Genomic DNA, 12,833 nt, shown 5'->3' on the forward strand with positions numbered 1-12,833 from the left:
TGTTCAAAAAAATACCATCCTTCCTAGGCCATAATGCTATAGAATGAAAGTACACTGACAAAGAACAGAAAAGAATGTCTTTTGAGATGTAAAACTAATTAAGATTACTTTTAATTACATCCAATACATGAGCACACTTTATATTGTGGGCCACTCACGCATGATAATCTACTATTGTTTAGGCTATGGATTTAGAAATAAGAGCATAGATTTTCAGCATTTGGTAGAGAAATGTTTTCTTTACTTGATCTAATATAATCTTTAGAATATAAATCTCAGAGAGAAGATCTTACAAAACAAGAAGTCTACATCACCCTATGTTGCCCAAATTTATTTGATACCAAATACATTTTGTTCATGAAACATCAGGGTCATACAAAACACATTTTGGGAAACACTGGTTCAACACATCTGGGAAGATCAGCTGACGTGTAACCCAATTTAGAAGATTGATGGGCTCCATTATAATTTCCTTTTCTATGCAAACCTTCCTACATGAAGCAGACCCTATGCTTATCACCCTATTTTACCTTCAAAGGATAGAATTGAGGTTTTTCTTTTTGGATTTATTTAGCCCAATTTTGTGATAATCTGTTTCATAATATAGTCTTACTGGTATTTTAAGGCAGGGGTTGGAAAAAACATAATTTTACATATCAAGGGCCAGGCAATAATATTTTGAACTGGGGATATAGCCCAGTGGTAAAGCATTTGCTCAGCATACAGCGGACTTTGAGTTCAATTCCCAGTACTACAAATAAATAAACAACTGTATTAGTTATTGATTCATTAATTTTAAATACATACTTTTTAGGGTTTGTGTAATATTGCTTCTGTCACAAGTTTTCTTAGTCTGCCTTAGTGAGCAAGAATTTCCATAAGAGACATCTAAATAATTAAGTCTAGCTGGGCCTGGGAAAGTTACTCAGTGGTTAAAGGCACTTGATTGCAAAGCTTGCTAGCCTAAGTTCAGTACCCAAGCCACCCTTATAATCAAGACATAGTGCAAACATCTGGCATTTGTTTGCAGTGGCAAAAGGACACATACACACAAATTGAAAAATTAAAAATATAGTAATAATTGAATTTGGCCATGTCTGATAAACTTTATGTATAAAAGCAAGTATATCAAAATAATATATAACATAATCAAGTGTTTTGTTGAACTAAAATAACAGCAAATACACTCAATGAAGCAGGAAGTATCTTATAGAGATGCTTCCTGATGATTTCAGTGTATATTTTACATGATAGGCTTTATATGAGATTATAGTTTGAATTCTTTTTTTTTTAATTTATGAATACCTGGCTACATTCAGCTATTTTCAAGTAATTTTTCATTCATAGTATTCACCTTTCTGGTATTAAATAAGTGCTCCCTTTTTCCTTAAGATAATATTATTCATTTTTTTCAAATATATAGTGGATTAGTTGTTCCTGTGAGTAATGCAGAACAGAAAAGTGCTAGAAGTCTATAACAAAATAACAACACTGTATGTAGAACCTGGCATGGGAGCCAAGTTTTCCACAAGGCTCAGGAATGACATTTTATTATATCAGTATGAAAATTTGTAGAATATGTCCTATCTGGAAAATTGTCTTGATAATACATTGGGAACTCTGACCAAAGTTTATTCAATCTCACTTAGCAAAACCAGAATGTTTTCATTAGTAATGTGCGAACAACTGGTATACCATTTTTCACCTTTGTTGTTGCTGTTGTCTACTTATAAGGAGCAACATTGTTTGAATGGTGCAGAGGGATATCTCACAATATTATGCAGTAGCAGTTTTGGGTTTAATTATCCACAGATGGTAGATGATCTATTTTCCTTACTCGCTGCCACATTTCTAATAGCACCCAGGCTGTTCTGTGTAAATTAGTAATCTTTCATGTAAGCCTACTCTTAATTTTCCAATATTTTTTCTTTGCATCATTTTCCAGCTGTACCATGTTAGAACTGATGTTTTAATTTTCTTTTTCTTTCCCACTATATGTGTGTCATAAATGTTAACCACTTAGACACAACTGCTAAGCTGTATAAACAAACAAAGAGGTCCTCCTGGCCTGCTCCAAAAATATTAATCATTTCTTTGGTCACATGTTAACTATAATAATTATAACAAAGGCAGCTGGTTATTTATAGTATATGCATCTTTGAGATGCATTTTTGTAAAATTCTCTTCATGTGAAAGAAGGTTTCTACATATTTAGTTACCACAGAAGTTACATATAGATGTTTTTAGTATTTTATCAGAAGGGAGTATTCTGCACAAATAGGTTTTTGCAACCTAATATAATTTTAACGCTTAAAGTTTGAGTCATCAAAATTAGCAATGAATCATTCTACATCATGCTCCCTTGGGATTGAAAGCACCATCAGCCTTCAGCTTCATGCAGGACAAACATTTTGGGTTTGTTTTACTTTTTCTATTCTTCTGTTTATCTATCCAAGATCTCAGCCAAAGCTTATAACTATGTCAGAGTTACCATACCTGACTATAGCTTAAGAGAAAAGAATTTAGAAGATTCAAACCTTGCTATGTTTTCTTTTTCCTTTCTCTCTCTTTTTCTTTTTCTTTTTCTTTCTTTCTTTCTTTTTTTTTTTTTTTTTTTTTTTTTGTTGTTGTTGTGGGAGCAAAGTTGAGAAGATTTGATATGCTGATGGGGATTCTTCTTGCTAGCCTAGCTTCAGTCTGGCTTTTTTTTCCCTCATGCATGCTGACCTGGAAATCCTCCTCTTTGCCTTAGCTGCGATAATCGTGACTCAGCTTACAACACCTTACATTCGCATCGCCCCTGCTGCAGGCGACGGCCAACTAACAGGTCAGATGTTCAAGTAAAGATGAGTCATCTTCCCCATTTCCTGCTCATTTTTCTCAGCTTTGTTTCTCCTCTACATTTCCTCCTTTGCTTAAGGCCTGTTTACAATGTGTCAGACCCTCAGTACAGATCTGTGCTCGCATTAAGTGACATGCTTGGCCTCTTCTGTGTGCACATTTCTATCCATGCATAAAGTACCACTCCACTGCATGCTTTCATTGTCTGTTTGATCTGTTGGTATGCTCCTTTTAGCCTAATGTTATGTAAAAATGAAATTTACTGGACTTGTAATGGCAATGGCATCAATTAATAGTATTTCAAGCAAAATGCTAAAAGTGTATTCCCATTTTTTTTTCAAATGAGTCTTTAGCAGGCATTGAAGTTGGACAGAGAAGTTTGTTTTGTTATCTTTCAGGGACTGGTTTGCACATGCATTAGCAATCTTATCTGCCAGTCTTATAAAGTGAAGCCACCCAGAGCTGTTTAGGGTGATGCTGTTCACGTGGCTCTTTGTGAACATATACTTGTTACTGCACTGATTGCCTTCTACATAAATGCTGCTTGCAAAGCAAAGCACAGTACTTACAGGAATAGTGGCATGTCTGCAAGTCACGTGCATTCAATCATTAAGGAAAGCTGGATAGCTTAGCGTTACATGGTGCTGAGTTGGGTGTAGATGTATACTGAGAGAAATTAGCAAGTTCATACTTACTACCTCTGAAGATGTATGGATAGCTTTCTATGTTCATATGTGAGTCCAATAAATACAAGGTGAGTGATTAGTGAATTCCACAATACTCTATTCTATAACAAAAGAATGCCATTGTCAGGATTTCTAATTGAATCACATGAGCAGGACCCCAAGATATGGCATAAGAAGGAGTCCATGGCCTTGTGACTATTGTTTATCATTTAAGCCTACTTAAAGCCAACTATAAAATGTACAACTGCTCCCCATAGAATCTCCACTTAGGGAAGATTTCTTAACATTTAAGAAAATGGCCAAACTGATGAGAAATAATAAATGCTTATTTTTTTCTATGTACTTATTTTTGAAAGTCAAACAGCTAAGAGTAACAAAAATTATAGACTGATAAAGAAATGTAGAATAATACTATGTCCTTCTTCACCAGAAATATGGACATATTTTCTGCTATTTCAGAGTTTTGGCACCATAAGTTTGCTGACATTTCTATTTTGTTTGCATTCAAGTTTCTTTTTAAACCTATTTCTTTCTCTGATTAAAGTTCTGCTTATTGGGACTAGAGATATGGCTCAGTGGTTAAGGCACTTGTCTCTAGAACCTAATGATCCAGGTTGATTCCCCAGTACCCACGGAAGCCAGATGCACAAAATGGTGCATTCATCTGGAGTTCATTTGCACTGGCAAGAGACCCTGGTGTGCCCATACACTCACACACTCTCTCTCTCTGTCTTTCTTTGTCTGACTGTCTCTCTCCCTCTCTCTCCCCGCCCCTGCTTCCAAATAAATAAAATATTTTTAAAGTTCTGCTTATTATAGATACTTCCTTGTCCTGAACTTCTGAGGAATTTCTCCCACCAGTAAAGTGTCTAAAGGATAGTATCTTTATTAACATGACTCCTTCTCTCTACAAACCCTCCATTTAGGAAGAGACTAGTACTAATCAGGTGTATATCAGGATTATTCTTTGGAGTCCTTCAGGAACTCTCACCCCTTTGCCCCATTATATCTGATCTGGCCCCAATCTTGTTAGCAAGACATTACTGATGTCTTATCTATCACCACCCCCAACCCTTATTTACAATCTTCTATCATGCTACTAGGCATGGAGTAAGTGAAACTTCCTCTGTAAAACATTTGATTAAGAAGATACCTCACAGTCTGGAGAAATTGTTTAGTGGTTAAAGAACTTTCCTGCAAAGCCTAAGAGCCCATTCGATTCTCACAATTCCTTAGTACCCACATAAGCCAGATGCACATGGTGGTGCATGTATCTGGAGTTTGTTTGCTGTGGCTAGAGTCCCTGACACACCCGTTCTCTAAGTCTGCCCCTCTCTCTCTCCCTCTCTCTCTCCATTCCCCCCCCCCTCATATTTATTTTTAAAGATGCCTCAGCCAGGTGTGGTTGCACACACCTTTAGTCCCGGCACTTAAGAGACTAAGGTAGGAGGATCTCTATTCAACACCAGCCTGGGCAACAAAGTGAGTTCTAGGTCAGCCTGAGACTGCCTCAAAAACAAAATGGTACCTCAGAACTCACCCTCTTTTGTAAGGCTTTATGAGCCAGACAGAGCATGCTCTTCTTTAGAACTAATTTGTAGAGCACACACATTACCACAGCATATAGCCACCATTCCTCTAAGAGCTACAGGTGGTCTGCCTCATTTATGTTGATTGATGAGGAGTAAAATAGTAAGACTTTCAAAAACCAGCTTTAAAAAGAAATTTCTATTCTTTCTTCCATATTTGCTGTTGTTTTAATGTTGGTTCATCTTTCCCAGATATATTCACATCCCTGGAACATTCCTTTTGTATTTTGCGTTTGAAGGGACCATCAACTTTGATAGAAAGCAATCCTGTTTTCTTCTGTAGATGTATGCCCAAATCATATTGCAAGCCCAGGTTATACGACAGTTACTGTGCACATTCTGGGTGCCAGGTATGCATCAATGAGACTTATATAGTCTTATTCTATGTGGTTGCCCAGGAATCTTGGCATCAGGGATTTGCATTAGCAACATCAGGATCAATCTACATGCATATTCTTATAAATGAAACATTAGTAACCGGTTTGTTATTTAGCAAAGGAAAGGCAGCATTGGGGAGAGTAGTTTCAAATCCTTCCCTGTAATTCTGAACAGTTTAGGAAAGGGTTTGGGAGCCACTCTCAACTTTTCATCCATCTGTAATCCATTGAGCACTGGAATTTTTTATTTCATCCATCTTGTCACTTCCAGAAGCCAACAAGAGTTACAAGTAGGATACACTCTGAAAGAACTTCACTTTTTTTTTATTATTCATTTTGTTCACCCTCATTCCTCTGGTACCATTGTGCACTGCATGCTGTTTAGGTGATCTTTGGTGTAGATGGAACCAGCCTTGTTCATGTTACACCAAAAAAAAAAAAAAAAAAAAAAAGCCCATTAGTGACCAGATTCTACAACACTGGACTATGATGGGAACAATAAAAGTACTCCTCAATTGAACATATTGACTGATTGCAGCCAGATGCCTTGGAGGGTCCAAAGAATGGGCTGAGGTTATAGATTGTGAACAATGGTCTTGGTGTTGCCCTGGGTGGGTAGTGTTCCTTATGCATTTGTCCTCAATCAGCCCTAAGGAATACATCAGTATCCAATATACAAGCATATACACCCACACAAATCCCACTGGAATGAATGGAAACTATTCCGCCAAAACCTATGGCTACCTAAGTTGCACTCACAGTTTTTTTGCTCTGTTCTATGCTATTTTTTCCATTTTGTAAATAAAGTAAAATTCTGGTACTACCTGCTAAATTAATTTTATTCCCCAGTAATTGGTTATAACCCACATTTTTATAAAACACTGTGACATAGTACTAGAATTAAGAGGTAGTTAAAAAATATAAGAATGTCTGTTGGCACTAAGATCCTACCTACCTTAAAATATCTATCCTGGACTTCACTCACAAAGTGATCTGTAGCAACTACACATGGTTCTGGTCTCTACAGAGCACTCTTTATTTTGGGATTCATTGTTTTCAATATAGCATGGCTTTAGCAAGAAAACAAAAGGTGACCATGCTAGAAAGTTCCTTAAAAAATTTAACAATTAATTATACAATTATGCTTAAGATTTATATGAATATATTTCTGCTTCTAATTTAATGACCTTCTCAATTCTGAGATGCTTTGAAGAATGATTTCCTTCATGAAATATTTATAATATACTTGTTTTATATATGTTTTATTTATTTGTTTGTTTGAGAGCAAGAGAGAAAAAGAGACAGAGAGAGAGATGGGCATGCCAGTGCCTCCAGACACTGCAAATAAACTCCACACACATATGCTACGTTGTGCCTCTGGATTTATGTGGGTACTGGAGAATCAAACCCAGGTCCCTAGGCGTTGCAGGCAAGCACCTTAACTGCTGAGCCACCTCTCCAGCCCCTCATCTATGTATTTAACTCACACATCTAATATGGTCAGACCTTTAGCCCTCCATATGCATTATTCACCACTGCTTCACCACAACCCTATAAGGGATAAGGAAGCTGAAAAAGATGACTCTCCCCTACACAGGTGCAAGAGGGGCCATACTCAGTCAGGTCAAAGGCTTTAATTTGACTACAGGCTTTGAGATTAGATCCCTCAGGTCCTTCCACCTCTGCCTGTGTTTGATAAACCTCTTGTCACCTAAAGTCTCCTCCTGAGTCCTTCAGGCTTCACTTTATTCTTCTGACACCCTAACATCTTGGGAACCACTTTCTGTTGGCTAGGTTCTCACTCTACCTGGCTGCGCTATGACTTCCTACCTCATCCTTTTGCTGCATAGCATGTTTATTCCCAGCTCTGAGGAACTCCTGTCAACTGATTTCTTTACTCTTTCTCTGTCCTTCCAAATATGACTGGAGAAATAACAGATAGATTTGTCATGTTCTTCCCTACATCCACCTACCATGTATGCTTTCTGCTGATTTGTTAATTTTAACTATATCTTCAGGGTAGAGTGTTGCCCCTATCCACACAAGACTCTGCTCACTGCCCAAGGGAATATGTGCAAGAACCCAGAAATGGCTTGGTTTGCTTCCTCTCATTTTTTTCTCTGCACCTTCTTCCAGGATTCCTCATTACACTGATCTCTCCTATTTCCCCTATGGGTTGGAAGCCATTAGGTCGCAGAAAAGTACATTTGTCCCTAAGAACAAAAACCATCATCATTGCAGTCCACTAGCTATAGGCCCTAGGAAAATTCTGGAATTGTTAGTGATGGATGTGTCCATATCAAATTTAAATTTTAATTTTGCTCTGGAGCCCTAACACTTGGCTCTATAGCACAATTCTGTCCAGAAAGATGAAGTTGAGAGCTAGATCTAATATGTTCATTGATTGCAGCCCCTCCCAAGAGCTGATACTAAGCAGGGAGGTGGTCTGGTACAACAGGGTAAAATAACCTTAAATCCTTTGTTCTACAATTGCATGAAGAAATTACCAAGATTGTAGTCCAGCAGAAAGATATCAGGAACTGCCTTTCAGCAGGAGTCCAGGCTAGGAGAAATATTACCATTTAGAATAGCTATAGTGAGTAGGATAGTCCATGAATTGGCTCTTTAAATCCCAGCTCTAACTCTTAACACCAGAGTGACTATAAGCAATTTACCTCACATCTTTGTCACTTACTCATTTGCTCATCTGTGAACTGGGGATTATCTAGTTTCCACTCAACAAGTCAGTGTCAGGACCAAACGAACAAATAAAATCTCAGTAAACACTCAGTAAATAGTAACTATCATTGATGTTCTGCCTTAACATGTTTTCTTTTAGAGAAAGGAAGAATACATAGTGTTTCTATTTCTTCACTTTTTTTGAGTACATATATCCTAAGCCTGCTACATGCTAGACACTATTATAGACTCTTGGATCATATCAGTCACCAAATAAAAATGCAGATATAATGAAAAAGACCATACCAGGTCTACATTAACCTCATCACTAACCCATGTATAGTTAGTGATTTTCAAACCTTTCATGGTGTTTCAGTTAACTTTCATTGCTGGGGCAAAACATCCAACCAGAAGAGTTTGTTTTAGCTTATAGTTTTGAGGCAAAGCTTCACTGAGATAGGGAAAGCATGGCGAAGTGTCACATATCTAGGTGCAAGTACTCGGCTTGGAGCTGGACTAATAAATTTCCAGGTCCATCCCCAGTGGCACACCTCCTCTAACAAGGTTCCACCTCCCAAATGCCATCAGCTTGGGATTAAGTATGGAGTTTAATGATAAACCCATGAGGCTGTAATGGACATTTCAAACTACTGCACATGCCCTTCAGTGTGTGAAAATAAAGGGTTTGTTTTTTAGTATTATTTATGTGCATAGCAGTATAACTAGACTTTCACTAAATGTGGCATATGTTTACTTTTAAGCCAGTATATCCATCTAAGATAGTCTTTTAAATACTTAATTGTTGTCTCTGCATAGAGATATATTATTTACTCAGTCCTTTATTAATGTTCATTCACATTTCTGTTTTGCTTTCTAATTATAATGTTTTTTTTTAAATCCACAATAAAGACCCTTCTACATATACTTTCTTTTTTTTTTAAAATTTGATTTATTAGTTTTTTTTTTCATCAAATACAGGCAGTTTGGTACCATTGTTTAGGCTTATCTATGATCTACCCCCTCCCATTAGACCCTCCTTGTTGATGTAAATGGGTCCTGCATTGTGGAGTTAGTCCCCAGTTATTGGTATGCTAAATGTCTCTGCAAATCATGACCCAACATGTGACTCTGACATTCTTTCCGCCCCCTCTTCCATAAAATTTCCCTGAGCCATGTTGGGTTCATTTTTGGTCTGCTTCAGTGCTGAGGTGTTGGGGGCCTCGGAGGCTCTGGCTCCCTGATTTGGTAGGAGTTGATTTTTCTCTGCTTTGGTCTCCGTCCCCTTTGTGCTGGTCTCTGGTTCACAGGAAAATATCACCCTTGCTTATTTCACCAATTGTCCTTAGTTTCAGTTGGGCCCCTTTTGAGGTATGTTGGGGCAGCTCTCTCCATAGGTTCTGCATCTATCTGAAAAAGAGAAGCAGATTCTCCAACGGAGAGTAAGTTAGCACCCAGAAAATTGAAATAACACTTACTTTTTTGATAGACAGATTGATAGGTATAGGCCCTCTTGTACCCCATGACTGATGATAGCTTGATATTGTAGAGTGGGCTTGTGTTTGGGTATGGTTCTGACTTGTTTCCCAGTACTTTCCATGATATAGGAATGGAAAAAGACTTCCTGAACAAAACCCCAGTGGCTCAAGTTCTTAAACAGTCACTCAACCAATGGGAACATATAAAACTAAAGAGTTTCTTTACAGCATATAATAAGCAAAGCCAATAGAATACCCACAGAGTGGGAGAAAATATTTGCAGGTTATCCAACTGATAGAGGCCTTATTTCTAGAATTTACAAAGAACTCAAAAGTCTAAACAATAAGAAGACAAATACCCCACTCACAAAATGGGGTGCAGAGTTGAACAGGCAATTCACAGAGGAAGAAATACAAATGGCAAACATACACTTAAGAAAATGTTCATCATCCCTAATCATCAGAGAAATGCAAATTAAAACAACTATGAGATTCCACCTTACCCCAATAAGGACAGCCAACATCAAAAAGTCAATTGAAAATAAATGCTGGCGAGGATGTGGAGAAGCAGGGACGCTCATTCACTGTTGGTGGGAATGCAGGATGGTACAACCACTCTGGAAAGCATTATGGAGACTCCTAAAAAAGCTGACTATAGAAATACCAACAGACCCAGTTATACCCTTACTGGGCATCTACCCTAAAACCTTCAAACCACAGGCCAGAGAGATTTGCTCAACCATGTTTGTAGCGGCTCAATTCGTAATAGCTAAAAGCTGGAATCAACACAGATGTCCATCATTAGAAGAATGGATAACAACGATGTGGTATTTTTACACAATGGAATTCTATACAGCAGTAAGAAAAAAAGACACAAAGAAATTTGAGGAAAAATGGTTGAACCTGGAACAGATCATTCTCAGTGAACTTACCCAATCACAGAAAAAAAAATCGACACACAGTCTCACTCATCTACAACACCTAACCTGAATCTACCCAAGATACCTTACATACTCAGCAAGCACCTCATGGACTAGACAATAGGATGGAAGGGAGGACGGGAAGGGCATCGAAGGATGGAAAACAGTAATCTGGACCCAAACGGCATTGGTACCATAAAATTCTACTTCCTAAAAGTCAAACCAAATAGCTGAACCTTCACTAGACCTTTACAGGAAACACCTGAACCACAAGACACTGGAGAGGGTAGGATCAAAACTAACCTAAATCTTCTACATCTTCCCTCTCTCCCTCTCTCCCTCTCCCCTCTATCTCTCTCCTCTCTAACTCTTGTATATTAGTTATGTTTTTCCTCAATTTATTAGTGGGCACTGGCCTGTAAACCCCACTCCCAGCTTGGGGCTACCATCCACAATGAACTTTTGATCAGAGAAACCTACAAGGTTTCCCAAAACAATGACAGACTTCTGTCAGAGTACTTGATGACCCACCAAAGGCCAGTGGTAAGACCCTATTGCTGAAGACTCCACATGCAGCTGATATGCAAAATCGAACGGCATGGCTGGAAGCCAGGAGAGAGTCAGTCCCCACACAGTCAGCGTGTCTAGTGCCAGAAGGTGCTACATGGGCGACTGGGGGAAATCACCAATATCTGTCCAAGCAACTCATTGTCTAATCTAATTAGCAACAAATAACCTGACATGATGCCCACACAAGTGCAATAGTGGCACACAGCCATGGTGAGGAACCAACTACTCTTGATTTGGCTAACTGATCCACTCAGTGGTACTAGACCCATAGCTGGAGCTGGGAAACAAGTCAGAACCATACCCAAACACAAGCCCACTCTACAGTATCAAGCTATATATACTTTCTATTCAGGTTTTATTTCTACATTGCTCATATATGTATCAAATGGCGTGTGTGTGTGTGTGTGTGTGTGTGTGTGTGTGTGTGTGTATACTCACATGTGTGCATATGTACATGTGCATGTGTGTGTACTGACAAGATTCCTTTGCTTCCCTGCTGTAGCAGGTGGCCCTAAGGCATAGTGTCCTACTGTCCCACTGCCTGTGGCTCCACTTTATTGCCTGAAAGAACCCTGTGCTTCAGAAGAAGGGCTGGAAACTATTTCTGTGACTTTTCTAGAACTCTGTATGTTTGCCTGTGCCTCTTGGACATTTGCATTTCTACTTCAAGTAGTTCTGTTGATGAAATTCTTATAAACAACTATGCTTTTGAGTTGCTTGTATTTTAGTATAAAGAAAATTCCATTTTTAGTTGGTCAAAGATATTTCCATGTTCCTTGGTTTCTCCAAGGTTTTGTTTTTTCTTGAGACCTTCCCATCTATCAAGTTACTCACCTATGAATTTTCTTATAACAGTTTAACTGCATTCCTTACATTATTCTTTGAATTCTTCTAGAAGTTATATTTGATGTAATATGAGGTATTTCTGGGGGATAGATCTAACTTTCTCCCAGATGAATAACTATACATCAGATCAGCACCTTCTATTAAATAAAGTTTTTTCTCAAAGAATCAAAATGCTATAGAGTCATGTATGAAATTTTCATATATACCTGGAATTCTCAGATTAGATTCCATAAGATCCTCTTGGTTCTTCCCTATGTTTTATCATCATCTTTGTTTTTATAGACATCTTAATGATATTTTGTTTTATGATAAAAGTAGAATTCTCTCCTTATCCTTGGTCAAAAGCCATCCCTGTTTACCTCCTGCTACTAATGTATTGGTTGGTTTTACAGTGGCCTGCCAGGCCTTACCTCAAGAGGCTCCTCTGACTTTTTGAACTCTTTTTATCTGCCCTCTCTCTGCTTCATTCCTCATTGCTCACACACATCTCCCATGAATCTTGGTGACTATAAGTTGTATATGTCGTCTTTCAGTCATTGTCATAAAATACCTGATATGTCTAGTCCCCTCACCTTGCCATAGCACCTTCCCTTCTGCCCTCTATCCTCACCCTGCTACTTTCCCCTTTTCTTAGCATCTCCCATACATATGCATTGTTTGCTGCTATCTTTTCTCCCTATTAAAAATATCAACTGCCTTAAGGCAAGAACCTCAGTTACTGAATTTTGTCCCTGAAGTGGCTTGCCAAGTACCCCCCTCCAAAAAATGTCCACAGAAATTCTATAGGAATCTTATTCTGGAACATACAACATTCTCCATTTACTTAGTTTTTTTTTTTTTTGTTTACTTC

General features: G+C 38.1%; 1 protein-coding gene across 14 annotated transcripts in view; it reads left to right on the forward strand.

Moving 5' to 3' along the window:
• Positions 1 to 12,833, forward strand: part of Ptprm (protein tyrosine phosphatase receptor type M) — an 849,143-nt gene that overhangs the window by 531,282 nt on the left and 305,028 nt on the right. For 10 of the 14 annotated variants that reach the window (XM_045144750.1, XM_045144751.1, XM_045144752.1 and 7 more), the window contains one exon: positions 2,753 to 2,827. The exons of the other annotated variants lie outside the window; for them this stretch is intronic. In XM_045144750.1, coding sequence (XP_045000685.1) covers positions 2,753 to 2,827 — 75 coding nt within the window. The remainder of the gene's footprint in view (positions 1 to 2,752; positions 2,828 to 12,833) is intronic. 14 annotated transcript variants of the gene reach the window in all.

Source organism: Jaculus jaculus, chromosome 2 (assembly GCF_020740685.1).
Source record: "Jaculus jaculus isolate mJacJac1 chromosome 2, mJacJac1.mat.Y.cur, whole genome shotgun sequence".
In the NCBI taxonomy this organism is placed as follows: Eukaryota; Metazoa; Chordata; class Mammalia; order Rodentia; family Dipodidae; genus Jaculus; species Jaculus jaculus.